This window comes from Bicyclus anynana, chromosome 22, assembly GCF_947172395.1.
Source record: "Bicyclus anynana chromosome 22, ilBicAnyn1.1, whole genome shotgun sequence".
Classification (NCBI taxonomy): Eukaryota; Metazoa; Arthropoda; class Insecta; order Lepidoptera; family Nymphalidae; genus Bicyclus; species Bicyclus anynana.
Window position 1 is genome coordinate 11,972,195 of NC_069104.1, and position 15,127 is coordinate 11,987,321.

The following is a 15,127-nucleotide window of genomic DNA, read 5'->3' on the forward strand; positions in this document are numbered from 1 at the left end:
ATGTCATATTTTATTTTTTATCTGTGATTAAGAAATTGAATTTTTGAAGCAAATGTTCCTTGTTTTGAAGCGTATATTAATTTCTTTCTGACTTCCACTTCTGTTTCTATCTGTGGTTTCTTTTCTTTTGCGAAACACGAGCGGCATTGTCAAAAATAAATACTATTTTCGTTTGATTACGCTATTTACTTTCAATAAATAGGTGAAAACTCTATTATCGTTATGATCAACACTTTTTGATGTTCGTATAAAAGTATAAATCATCGTTGTTGTATTCGTATCTCGCGAATTGTAAGTTACCGCGGTATTTGTGAGGAACCATGGTTATAGAGAAGCTGCATGGTCTGCAGGCAACAAAAATCAGTCTCAATGAGCGGTTCACGTTGTTGGCAACCGCGCCGTTACGGCAAGCACAAGCTGCTAGGGTGCCGAGGCAGCGGAGGAGGTCGACCGGCCTGTTCTCATTCGGACAACAGATAAACAGTCGAAATCTCATCGACCAGATTGCTCAACGGTTAGGACAGCAGTCCAAGAGGGTAAGATTCTCTTTATAATAAACTAAAATGAACACTGTTTACCAACAAACGAATAAGAAATGAAGATAGCAAAATGCATGTCGTTAAGTCTTTTTTTCTGTAAAATGTTATTCAATTTGTACTAACTATATTGTTCTAAGCTTAATAATCAAATTTATTTTCATTAATTTAAGAACAAGTTCATTACAATTACTATTAGGTATGAAATGACTTGGAGTGATTTATACCCTCATTTTTAATTTGTTTGGTTGTAAACAGTGTACATTGAGTAAGGCTTTAGTGTAATAGGTCTACAAAATTACTTTTTATCTCTTCATAAGTTAAAATGTTTTTTATGAAGTAAGTAATTTGACTGCTTTTTTATTGTTGATTAGTTGGTGGTATTACTTACATTTCATGTTTCAGAGAGAACACGAAACAGTCTTACCCTTGTTATCATCTAATATTGTAACCATATGTCATCACAAGTTCGCCAAATCAGAAATGGATAGTTTTTTGTTTTATGTTGTATATTATTGCCTTGCAATCATCCCTAAAGGTGCTGATAGACTTGAGCATTCACTTGTAACAGAACATTGAGTATTTGCTGTTTTTAAATTAGTCAAACTGAACAATGAGCCGAGCCAATCATAAAGCCAAATATTGCTAAAAACATCTTGATAATTCTAGTGAATAACTATTCGATGTTTCCATTTCAAGCAAATCTGCTCGCTAGAATGGTCTCCAGAATGCTTGATAGAATGCTCATATTTTTTTGTGATGTAACATTTGCACAAATGTTCAATACAAGTGAATGCTCTTGTCTATCAGCACCTTAATGGAAAACAATGATGAGGTCCAAGATGACGCAAGTCCTAGAAAATGCCTATACACTCTTGCTTTGATGGTGCTCAAATTATATCTTCTATAGTATGCGCATTATCATCTGAGTCGTCCGGTCATAAAAGTCAAAAAAGATAGGAATGTGCAGCGCGCCTACCTGCGCACCCTAATTATCGATAAACGGCTACCTGCGCACGTGCTAATGATGAGTCAATAATGATTTGGACGATTCTGATTGGTCGGTTTCTAATGTAATTGCATTGCGTATTTTTTTTGCTATAAATGTGTTTACTGCAATTAAATAAATACATTCATGTGTTACTCGTTGCGCACTATGGATACTAATATATAATAAATTTGGCAGAAGACGAAGATTCTGATGATGAAGACTCAGATGAAGATTAATTTTATTTAGTTAATAATTATATAATATGAAATATGTATTATATTAAATCAAATATTGTTAATTTTTTTAATTTTGTGAACAAGATACGATAATAAACTTTACTTATCGATAATATGTCTTTCATTGTTACACCCTTCACTAGACGGCTCCATAAGACCCATAAGTGCAAGCGAGATAGATATAGAGAAATGATTTATGGCCCTAAGACTCAGTTGTTAATGCTATTAGTATAGGAAACACTGATGCTGGAAGGGCATTCCACATTTTAGTATAAAATATCATTCATAAAATATCTTGCCAACAGTGAGTTCAGTAGTTTTGGAGCCTATTCAATGCAAACAAACAAATCTTTCCTGTTCATAGTATTAGTATCTATAATTAGGCTAACCACAGTTTCACCAGCATACTTTCAATTCCCATTGAGAATATTGGGATAAAATATAGCCTATGTCACCAATGATGTAGCTTTCTAGTGGTAAAAGAATTTTCAAAATTAGATCAATAGATCCAAAGTTTACCCTCTACAACACCACAAACTTTACCTCTTTATTATATTGGTATATTTTATACTTTATTTATATTTTATTTTTATTATTATAGGATGCAGTAAGACAACGGCTGGGCATCCCAGCGCTAAGACGCTTTGGCAGTGAGAGCAGTCTGCCCGGACTGCGCAGGTCTAGGAGTTTCAGCAATATGAGTATGCGGAGTGTCCAGTCTAGGGACAGCTGGAGACAGTCTAATGGCAACTTGAGGTGAGAATTTTACTCTAACTTTCTTTTTCACCTGTTGGCTCATACAGTGTAGAGTTCTATGGTTCTATGTTGCCAATACAGACTAAAAATGGAGGCCTACAATCCTTGTGATAGTATTCCTTTTAAGTTCATTGTTATTGCTTTTATAATAACTGACACTGTGGTATTACTTGCTTGGTTGCCATTCCTATAGGAATATGAAGATAATTATAACCTATAGCCTTTCTCAATAAATCTAACATTAAAAGGATTTTTTCAAATAGAAGGAAGGAAAGATTTTTTCAAATAGGATCAATCTCATTAAAGTCATTAGATAAGTGTGTTCGAGCAAACAAACAAACAAAAAAGGATTCTTGAACATCATACCACTTTTGAAAAAAAATATATCATATCTTTTGTACATAAAAATGGATCAGACTTCAGACATATTCATACCTCTATCAGTTATTTATCTATTCAGTTATTTTGATTGTAAAATAAAATTACGAAACAGACTTTCATGAAAATGAAATAGGACCAATCTGACAGTGGATATACACTTTCAAACAAAAAAAGTGTTTTCAAAATTGGTTAGTAAATGACAAAGTTATGAAATAACAAACAAAAAAATAACATACGCGTTTAATTGTGAACCTCCTCCTTTTTTTGTGGAAAAAATGTGGAAATAATTTCACGGAACCCTGGAGTTGTCTAAAACGGGGAACCCACGGGAATGATAAGTAATTGTTTTCTACAGCCGGTCAGCGTCATTCGGCAACTTGTCGCAGGGCACGTGGCGAGGACGCGGCTTCCGGCGACGTGGTGGACGCATGGGCCTCATGAGAGGTCGCATGAGGTACATTATGTCTCTTCTTATTCATTCCTTAGCCTTTTCCGCACTCATTACTAAATTTTTTTTTTCATTCTTTACATTTTTAGCCTTTGACTACAATCACACCTGATGGTAAGTGATGATGCAGTCTAAGATGGAAGCGGGCTAACTTGTTAGGAGGAGGATGAAAATCCACACCCCTTTCGGTTTCTACACGACATCGTACCGGAACGCTAAATCGCTTGGCGGTACGTCTTTGTCGGTAGGGTGGTTACTAGCCACGGCCGACGCCTTCCACCAGCCAAAAAGTGACCCTTTTGAATCCATGTAGCCGCAAAAGTGACCCTTTTGAATCCCTGTAGCCGCAAAAGTGACCCTTTTGAATTCTTGAATGACTCCAAAAGTAATGATTGTAGATACCCTTTATTCATTGTAACATTTTTCATTATTATGAAGTACTAGCGGACGCCGCGCGTTTTAACTTGGGTGGTTCCCGTTCCCGTAGGAATACAGGGATAATATGTATATATATATATATATATATATATATATATATATATATATATATATATATATATATATATATAGCCTTCCTTGATAAATGGGCTATCTAACAGTTAAAGAATTTTTCAAATCGGATCAGTACTTCCTGAGATTAGCGCGTTCAAACAAACAAACTCTTCAGCTTTATAATTTTGGTATAAATTACGGGACACCCTGTATAATCCCTCACGCTATTCCATAGAGAATATGAAATATCCTTTATTTCATAACCTTGAAATTCGAATATATTCGCAGAGCACGCGGCGGTAAACAACAAATCGTGGGCAAGATGCGTGGGCAAGGACGTGGTCAATCTCGTGGGCGACAGATGACCCGTGGGCAAAATGGGCGCGGTCGAGGGCGCGGCCGCGGGCAAGGCAATACGGGAAGAGGTGAGTAACTAATTTACTATGTACATACATATTTATTTTATTTAGTTGTTTGTATACATATTTTATGTTAGTTTCTTGTTTGCGCCCGGTTTTGCTTGGCTTGGTTTATTTTTTTTCTCTAAATATTCAATCAGTAGTAACAAATAAACAAACATATCTTTCCTCTTTATTAGCTTAGATCAGGGTTTCTCAAACTGGGGTACGCGAACCCCTCGCCATTTGACGGCAGGGGGTTCGCGACAGGATTTACGTAATGGTGGCTTGATAACTGATACCATGTCAGAATTAAGGTTAAAATTGTCCAAAATTACTCCTAACATTGAATCCATCCAGAAACAAGCACACCCATAACATTAATATTACAACAAACATTTCTTTTGGTACTTTATGTGCTACCTTTTATTCAAATAAAAACCTTATTTTCTTAAACAGTCAAATTAATTTAGTTAGTAAGGGGTTCGCTGTCACTTGGAAATTTTAACAGGGGTTCGTGGAGCCGAAAGTTTGAGAAACCCTGGCTCATATCAAATTTAATCTAGACAATAATAATTTCGTGTAGTACATGGAATAAGGGTCCGAAATATATCGATATAAATTAATAAAAGTTAAGGATTTCATAAAAAACTTAATTTAAACATCACAATATTTTTAAAATTTTTCAAACGTCAAAAACGCTGTCGTCCATTTTGTGACGTCACTAACACACTTGATGTACTAAACGTCGAACTAAATTGTTTACTAATTTTTTTTGTCAAACGCTCCACTTGTAATTTATTATAGTGACGTCATGAAACAGTTGAAATATAGACTGTAATAGCCGACAGGCGTTTTGGATGAATAATAAAATTTTCATGTAATAATATGAAATGTTTGTGACACTTAAAAATGAATAAACTTATTTTCTTTCTTCCTTTCAAAAATTTTTATGTAAACGTCTCACAAAAATATGAAAAAAAAAAATTCAGTCTAGTCTAGTCTAGTCTAGAACGATAGTGAACTATTTAAGACCATTTAAAAAAAGTGTCAACTAGCCTATTTACGATACTCTATTTAATACAGGGGGTGCCACCACTCCAAATAAGCCGTTGGTGACCAAGGAAGAGTTGGACCTCCAGCTGGACCAGTACATGGCGAGCACCAAGACAGCCCTGGACAGAGAGTTGGATGAGTACATGAAGAACACCATGGAAATGGAGTAATTAAGTTTAACCAAAGTCGAGACGCTCAGAGATTGTTTCTGATAGGTCGATGCACCTTCGAACTGGCCTACAAGGTTATGTCAACTGTTTGTGTTTGTAGTGATGAGACAAAAAATGAGGCAATCGAATATGTTTGTCCCATTCTATCATGACCTGTTAGAAACGCTATTTCTGAGCGGCCGGACATTCGTGCTTTTTGGTGTGCATACTCACTAGTGTGATAGATTTATGTGAAGGGGTTATTGATATTTTTTGGGATTCCGTGGGTACTTTAAATAAAGATGATATTTTTTTATTATTTAATCACTATGTATATTTTTTCTGATTTTTCCCTATACTTGTAATATGAGATAGTATTTGATACTTCTAGGTTAACGGAAAGTAGCCTAAAATTCCCTGAAATGTATCCAGATATACCTTTTTTTGTGGCTGTATTTTATTTTAGTCGACTTAAAAGTTCGATTTTTTTACAGCTTCACAAGAATTTTGATTTTTTTCCTTTTAATCGACATATACAGGCATATCTTTTTATTTTATGTTTACATGTAAATTTTTGTAACTTTTGATTTCCTTGAAATGTAAGTTTTGTGCTGCATAAAAGAATGTATCTTTTTTTATCAACATGACTTATAAGTTTAATTTTCACAGCTTTATGGTAATTATAATTTCATGATTAAAGAATGTTGAAATATGTTTTTTGCGGCAAATACGGCGGTATTTTTTTTTTAATTTGACTTGGTTTTTCTCCATAACTTCAAGGGACTAACTATTTATGGGTTTAATTTCAATATGGACCTCCAACAGTCCCTGATTTAAAGGTCAAGACAAGACAAAATGATCCTTTAAACGTTCCGATATTTTCTTTTTGAGTTGTATGGGATATTAAAAATTTGTTGTTATTTTATAACAAAGTATATCATTCATCATATATAATTCAACTTTTAGTTTTATTAAGGTAAAACATTGACCTCTTATAATAAAAAGAAGCACAATCATGTAGAAAATTTCACTTGAAAACTGGCCAATTTTGCTTTGATAGTTTTAGAATTATTGGTAAAGAAAATTATACCTAAAGGCCTTTAAATGTAGTGCAATATTCAATAAAATCCCAAATTCAGAGCAAATTCAACCTTGAGGATTGAGTTTAAGGTTGAATTTGCAATAGCGACTACTTGAATTGAATGCCAAGAAGTTGTGATTGGCACTCATTGAGTGGGGACGTTTTTTGGTCGCTGATTGTGCATCCACTTTTTTTTGGAGATTGACGAGGTAAAATTATATTTTCTTGTTTATTGTAAATAAAAAAAACCATGATATTCTTATTAAAATAATGCTCAGTATGCACACCACTAAGCTTTAAAAATAATTAATAATAAATATAGTTATTGTGAATATTATGACAAAGACAATATTTTTTTTTTTTGCTTTTGTCTCTAGGCACCAGTCGTTTAGGTCTAAAGCTGATTGAGTGATGATTAAATATTACTACGTCATTGTTGTCAATTTGGTTGTACGTACATTCTGTTTTGAAGTAAAATGAACCTTATTCGTCTTGTATTAAAGGTTATTTTCTACACTATGAGTCACACTACTACACTATACGTTGTGACGGCCTCCGTGGCGCAGTGGTATGCGCGGTGGATATACAAGACGGAGGTCCTGGGTTCGATCCCCAGCTGGGCAGATTGAGATTTTCTTAATTGGTCCAAGTCTGGCTGGTGGGAGGCTTCGGCCGTGGCTAGTTACCACCCTACCATCACAGACGTACCGCCAAGCGATTTAGCGTTCCGGTACGATGCCGTGTAGAAATCGAAAGGGGTGTGGATTTTCTTCTTCCTCCTAACAAGTTAGCCCGCTTCCATCTAAGACTTCATCATCACTTACCATTAGGTGAGAATGTAGTCAAGGGCTAACTTGTAAAGAATGAAAAAAAAAGTCATAAGATGAATGTTTATTAGTAGTTAAGTTCGAAAAACCATATCAATCAAGCATTTATTTTTCAATAAAATATATAACAAAATTGACAACATTGCAGTTTATTATCTCTAATAGAGGGTAAGATAAGTTTTTCTGTTTGTAATATATAATTATTAATTAATTAAAGTATGTTAATATTCGCGGTTATGAGAAAAAATCGCATATTTTTCGCGCTTTGTAGTTTTCTCGCGATAGAGTCCGGCAATAGGGATGATGACAACGTGTCAATATGTTGATTTTTATGAAATATTCAGGGAAATGAAAGTCAATATTATATAAAAAACCGAGATTGTCTGGATATTTGCAAAATAAATAAGATTATAAAATTTCAAAATCTATTAAAAATCTTTTATCAATTTGATGAAAATTCATACAGTTTAAGCTTCCAACTAAACTACATTAAATGTGACATTTTTCAATATATGAACTATAGACATAAACGCACAAATAACAAAGATATTTGTAATTTTGTTTGAACGTCCATACAAAAACGATCTCTCTCAGCAATGACGACATTCCTTCGTACCATTTGGTATGGAGCATTTTTTATCGATTAACCCTTTAAATCCCTGTAGCTCCGAAAGTAATGATCGCAGATACCCTGTTACTTTTACAAAATTGCTTTACTATTAGCATACAGTTAATTTATATACAATTTAAAAAACTGTCATCATCCCTATTGCGAAATGTATGCGAATTTTGTTAGGACATTGCAACTAATTCTGTACCTATTTATATTTGACGTCTTTACGTTAGCGGTTTCGATAATCGTTTTCCCGTCTATCTCTTGTAAAATACAAGCAGTGGCGTGCATAAGGTTGTCGATCAGGGTATGCACTAGTAATAAAATTAGGTAAACTGGAAAAATCTGTATTTAATAAGCACTAAGAAGAAAACTCTTGCGGTTTGCAGTACTTTAATGCATGTATGAAGTGCTCGCCACTGAATACAAGTTGTATTCATTTTGAAGTATAAATAAATATAAATGACGGCATTATGTTCACACCAGTGCACAGCACAGAGAATTTAACAAAGTGTTAGCCCTCATTCGCACGAGAGTTTTTTTAACGGACGTCAAAAAATCGTTCATATACAGTATCAAGTTAATTGAAGGTCTATTTCCAACGACCAAAATTTAAAATGCAACACTGCTCGAAAAAAAGCATTGTTTAAAAACGCTGTCGTTATCAATCCATATTCGGCTCACTGCTGAGCTCGAGTCTCCTCTCACAATGAGAGGAGTTAGGCCAATATAGACCACCACGCTGGCCCAATGCGGACAGTTGGATGTGCATGCACTGGATCGGATTCGAACCCAAAACCTCCGGAATCGGAGGCAGTGGTCATATCCACTAGACTATCAGCGCTAAAAACGCTGTAGTGTGTACATAATGCATTGTTGTATTTGAACGCTTTTTTAACGTCCGTCAAAAAAGCTCTCGTGCGAATGAGTGCTTAGATTTACTTTTATAACACGTTTTTGTTGTCAAATAATAAATCGTAAATAGTTATGAAGAAACTAAAATATTTTGTCTGTATTAACGAAAACTGCAAGTGCCTCACTATTTGTAATTTAGTTTTCTTAAATTTAGTTTTTAGACTTCTCGAGATTTGTACCGCCCAAAGTTAATAATATAAAATAATAATCAATTATTAGGTAGTTGATAACTATTAACTAAAAAATATACAGGGTGCTCGGGAGTATTACCCATAACTCTAGGGTTATATTCTTTACCGAAAAATTATTTAAAAATGTTCAAGGTACTTGTAATTTGTTCTAAAATTAATGTTTTCGGTGTAAATAATATTTCATTTGTAAATATATCTTAAAATGTGATTAAAGTCCTATAAACGCATCCCTATAATTATGACGTAGCCAAACTTAAAACTTATTAAATGCAAAGATAGATGAAGGCGTGTGTTACATGGATAGTCGGAATTATTTGAATAACTGTCAGTGAAAACATAAAAAGTATATATTTGTAGTTAAAAAAATGTTAGTTATGCATTTCGGCTATTATAAGTGGATTCGTCAACATCTTGAAGTTATGGGAAATACTCCCCAGCACCCTGTATAAACAAATTGTATAAAAACAAAGGTTGGTTTGTCTATTATCTATGTAACCTACTAGTATGTCTCATAGTCTATGGTACATTCTTACAACTAATTATCAGTACGATTTCTGTATGTGAAAAAAAATAATGCTCAATATTCTCTACTAATTAAAGTAGGAACACAGACAACATACTTACCTAACAAAGAAATATTTTTTTAAATTATTTTGTTTAGTAGGAAGCAATCTTTATGACATTTCCGAACATCGTGCGTGAGCTGGACAGTACAACATTTTAGGTATCCGCGGTAACGTAAGGGGGGCAGGGCCTCAGACTAATTACACAAGGACTAGTATCACACCCAAATTCACTAACAAAATTATCTGTCATTCTTTGAGGAAAACGTGCTTAGATTCGTTAGCAATCCATATTCGGCTCACTGCTGACCTCGAGTCTCCTCTAAGAATGAGAGGAGTAAGGCCTCAGTCCACCACGCTGGCCCAATGCGGATTGGCAAACTTTACACACGCAAAGAATTAAGAAAATTCTCTGGTATGCAGGTTACCTCACGATGTTTTCCTTCACCGTTTGAGACACGTGATATTTAATTTCTTAAAATGCACACAACTGAAAAGTTGGAGGTGCATGCCCCGGACCGGATTCAATCCCACACCCTCCGGAATCGGAGATGGAGGTAATATCCACTGAGCTATCACTGCTCTTGCTTGTGTGCTTGCTTAGATTTGGCATATATAAATATCTTGTACTAAATAAGAAGTTGTTGACCGTTTTTTACATCATTCAACTACACAATAAGATATTTTTACGGAGCTCTTTAACAGACGAACACGATAACAACTATGACACATCGGTACTATAGAGAAAGTTTATAATCGCATTAGATCATTGATCATATACTTTGACAGAACAGTAACGTCTAGCAAGACAGCTCCTTATGTAATTAGTCTGAGGTCCGCAGCTCTTCTGAGAGGTCATAAAGGTTGCATTCGACTGTACTTTAATTCAGTTTATTTCTATATAAACCTAGCATTGTATATAAATCATTTAGTTGTAACATTTACCTCTTACAAGAGGTCAGTGAGTTGTAAAAAATAAAGTTTGATGTTTTCAATAAGTTCAGTTCTTTATTTTATTTAACATTTCCTTTTTTTCGTACTATTACTACTAGTTGACGGAAAAACCAGAAGGCCTGAACGAAGTTTGGCTGGTGGTAGAATTCGGCCGTGGCTAGTTCCCACCCTACCGGCAAAGACGTACCGCCAAACGATTTAGCGTTCCGGTACGATGTCGTGTAGAAACCGAAAGGGGTGCAGATCATCAGGCTTCTGTCTTAGATTGCGTCATCACTTACCATAGAGTATTGGTGAAATTGTAGTCAAGTGCTAACTAGTAGAGAATAAAAAAAAGTAGCATCATCTATAACAGAAAGACTTCGCAGCATAATTATTTTGCTAGGAAATATGAATACACCCTACACTTCCCTCCGCCTGTTAGCCATACAAACAGTTCCTAATCCAACAATGAGAAAAAATTATCCTTTTACTAGAAATTTTCTGAATATTTAACAACAGTTCTATTCGGGAACCCAACAAATTAAAGATGATAAAATATCGGTCCAGGCTTTATCAATCTCATGTATATGAAATTGATAAAGTTCTATAAATTAATGTATTCCAAAAATACAAAACCAGATATGAGGATAGAATATAGAGGCACCCTAATGATCTAGCTGTTGCACTTAAAACAAGATCCTACACGAAACGCCTAAAAAGAAATGACATACTTTAAAAGCGGCGCCTAAAAGACCTTCTGGGTTAACAAAAATATATATAAAATGATAATAATAATTAGGAGTAGATGGTTTGCTGGAATCACCAACTGCCAACAGCCTCACATCACATCTGATTAAAGTTGTAAAACTGATTGCAGATAAAATTATAACACAAAAAAAAAATAATGTATGACTCGTTCATAATATGTTAGAAAGACGAACATTAATGTAACACTAGTCGATTCGTAAAATATATAGTTGCGAGTCGCGAAGCTGAAGTGACAATGGGCAGGCCACATCGAAGAGCCGTTGGAGTCCCAAGGTGCTGGAATGGCGACCCCGCACCGGAAAGCGCAGTGTTGCGCTGCATGCTGGCGGCTCGAGACCGTGCTTGGAGGTCCATGCAAGGGGCCATGTCCAGCAGTGAACGTCTATCGGCTGATAAGGTAAGGTGAGGAATATAGAGTTGAAGTCTCAATATCTCAACGGACTCAACACCGAGATATCGTAGGTTCTATTCCCACTCGCTAGACTATAGTCGTACCCACTTTTAAGACAGTTTTTTTATATAAATATTGGTCTAGCGAGACAGATCCTTATGTAATTAGTCTAAGCTCCTCAGCTCTTTTCGGAGAGGTCTTAAAAGTTGCATCCGTCTATTATGTGAATTCAGTTTATTTCTATATAAACCTAGCATTGTATATAAATCATTTAGTTGTAACATTTACCTCTTATAAGAGGTCAGTGAGTTGTAAAAAATAAAGTTTGATGTTTTCAATAAAAGTTCAGTTCTTTATTTTATTTGTCATTTCCTTTTTTTCGTACTATTACTACTAGTTGACGGAAAATACAGATGTCCTGAATGTAAGTTTGGCTGGTGGTAGACTTCGGCCGTGGCTAGTTACCACCCTACCGGCAAAGACGTACCGCCAAACGATTTAGCGTTCCGGTACGATGTCGTGTAGAAACTGAAAGGGGTGTAGATCAAGGTAAGGTGAGGACTCAACACCGAGATATCGTAGGTGAAGACTCAACACCGAGATATCGTAGGTTCTATTCCCACTCGCTAGACTATAGTCGTACCCACTTTTAAGACAGTTTTTTTATATAAATATTGGTCATATTTACAAGATATGGAAAATATTCTTTTAAAAAAAACCATTCAAATACAGTCAATTTCCATATTATGTATTAAATTTAATAAAAAAAATTCCGCAGCCGGTAGGATTCGAACCTACGCTCCCAGAGGGAATCTGATTTCGAGTCAGACGCCTTAACCACTCGGCCACGACTGCTTCTGGTCTAGGTTTCAATATTTTAATCCTCTTAACAAGTGACATACTGGTAGGCCAGCCCTACCCTAGGCCAAATGAAGCGGTCGCTCCAAGCTCACTCATCATCATCTCCTTACCCTTATCCCACTTAAGTAGGGTCGGAAAAATATGTCAATCTTTTCCATTCGTCTCTATTACTCGTCAACTCATTATCCACTCCTTTTACACACATGTCCTCTTTCACACAATCCAACCATCTCTTCTTTGGCCTTCCTCTCCTCTTATGACCTTCCACTTGCACATTCAAAATTTTTCTAGTAATATGACTTTCCTCTCTACGCATTACATGTCCATACCAAGCTAACCTTCTACTCCTCAATTTTTCTGTCAATGGCGCCACCTTCAGACTTCCTCTTATATACTCATTCCTTATTTTCGCTCCCAGCTCACTATCCTTAGGGAAATGTAACCTGGCGATTATAATGGGAACTTGAGATTTCATGTTTTCATTTCCTCGACAAAAAAACACCTCAGTATTATATATTTCACAAACTCGCCTCTGATTCAAGGATTATTGTCCTTGGGCCCAAGAACAAAATATTTATTCATGATCATACTATTCATCAAACTCAAACTTTGTCTGTGTGATATTCGTGGGAGTCGGTTTTCCTTCCAAGCCATCTTTGAGACTTGCGGTGCGTCCGATAACTAATATGCTCCCTGAAAATATTTAAAGGATACCATTGGATTTATTAATTATCTTTCTTTATTTATATTCTTCGAAAATCGGCTCGAGGTTTTAGTATTTTATTTTATATACAACCAACCTTTAAAGCAGGATGACGCAGGGCATTGTTAAAAAAAATATTTTTTTAAATTGAAAACTGCGCAGATTTTGAATTGATTTGCGAGTTGAATTTTCATAAAAAATAATGCCAAATTGAAAATGATTTTTTGGGTGTATCACATAATATATACCAATATTACAAAGAGGTAAAGTTTGTGATATTGTAGGAGGTTATCTCTGGATGTACTGAACCGATTTTAAAAATTCTTTGAAGGGCACGTTGTTTGTGAGTGTCAAATACGCTGTATTTTATCCCCGTAAACTTACGGGCACGAGAACTATGCAGATGAAGCCGCAGGACGTTTGCTAGTTTTAGTTACATGTTAAGATGAAAACAGTGTAAAAAGGAACTAACGTGTGCGCGCGTTGATGTCTAATGTATGGAAAATAAACGTCGAAATCGTAATGTCGAAGGCGAAGTCGTTCTTTATTTTTATTTTCCTATGATATTAAAACATTCACCTGGTTTTTGGGATTATACTTCATTTTGATGTCAATTGCAGTACATTAATGCATGAAAATACATATTATCGTAAATTTTAAGGATGTTAATATTAAGTTTCAAGATTTAATTTTCAATTTTTCATAGCACGTTTAACATGTTAATAAGTATGACGCTGAATGTGCTGAATAAAGATGAATACTTCGATTTTTTAATAAAGAGATTAAGTAATGGGGTACCTAAATGACATAAATAACATAAATTTCTCGTTTGATTATAACGTAACCAGAACTACATTTTTTTACGTACTAGCGGAGGCCCGCGACTTCGTCTGCGGGAAATTCAGTTTCCTAAATCCCACGGGAACCATGTATTTTTTCTGGATTAATCTATTTCCATTCCAAAGTTCAGCCAGATCGCTTCAGTAGTAGCGTTAAAGAGTAACAAACATCCAAACAAACATCCATATATACAAACTTTCGATAAATCATTGATATTTGTTAGTCTATACTGATATTATATAGAGGTAAAGTTTATAGTATTGTAGGGGTAATGTCTGGACCAACCGAACCGATATTGAAAATTCTTTTACCACTAGAAAGCTACGTTATTTGTGAGTCTCATAGGGAATTTCATTGCCGTATTTTTACGCGGGTGAAACCGCGAGGCGTCGACTAATACTATAAAAGACGACGAACGATTATACCTTATTGTAGCAAATAAGTAGATATATCGTTAGTCAGTGTTACAAAGGTCACCGGTCAATGTATCAGGAGATGAAAGTAATATCATTTCGAGGAGTTCAGATTACTCAGCGTTACGCAAACACACTTGTACACTTTCCTAGACAGTGAATCACGATTTAGCTGTATAGTATCAGTCAAGTCTCCCTTTCCCATTGAGCACTCTGGCAGTGCCTCACAATTGATATGAGGCCTACATTGGGCCCATTGGTACGAGTGTGACGGGTTTATATTTCATTCTCTCTCTCTTAAAGGACCCTGTAGAGAGCCGTTAAAATAGACTGATAATGATAATGATAAGCTTTCACTTAATTGTTGGATCAAGAGTCGGATACAGAAGGCAGTGATTCTTTAGACGGCGCGTATTGTGGGAGGGTTCCTCACTCTGGAGCCCTGACCACCGGTTGCTTGGGCACTCAAATGTCCGGCAAGGTTATTTTTTTATAAATTTTTAATAGTGTTTATATTTTTATATTAACATTGTTAAAAATTAAAAAAAGGTTAATAAATACATGAGAGGAAAAAAAATTATA

The 15,127-nt window shown here is 35.2% G+C and overlaps 2 protein-coding genes and 1 non-coding gene across 3 annotated transcripts in view; 1 reads left to right on the forward strand and 2 right to left on the reverse strand.

Moving 5' to 3' along the window:
* Positions 1 to 15,127, reverse strand: part of LOC112057716 (uncharacterized) — a 241,449-nt gene that overhangs the window by 46,186 nt on the left and 180,136 nt on the right. The gene's annotated exons all lie outside the window — the stretch shown is intronic.
* On the forward strand, positions 101 to 10,631 carry LOC112057713 (chromatin target of PRMT1 protein). Its single transcript, XM_024098233.2, has 5 exons — positions 101 to 536; positions 2,365 to 2,519; positions 3,256 to 3,354; positions 4,129 to 4,265; positions 5,325 to 10,631. The coding sequence occupies exons 1-5, from the start codon at positions 321 to 323 to the stop codon at positions 5,462 to 5,464; spliced, it is 747 nt and encodes a 248-aa protein (XP_023954001.2). The 5' UTR covers positions 101 to 320; the 3' UTR covers positions 5,465 to 10,631.
* Trnas-cga (transfer RNA serine (anticodon CGA)) lies at positions 12,502 to 12,583 on the reverse strand. Its single transcript has one exon. It is a non-coding gene; the product is annotated as a tRNA-Ser (tRNA).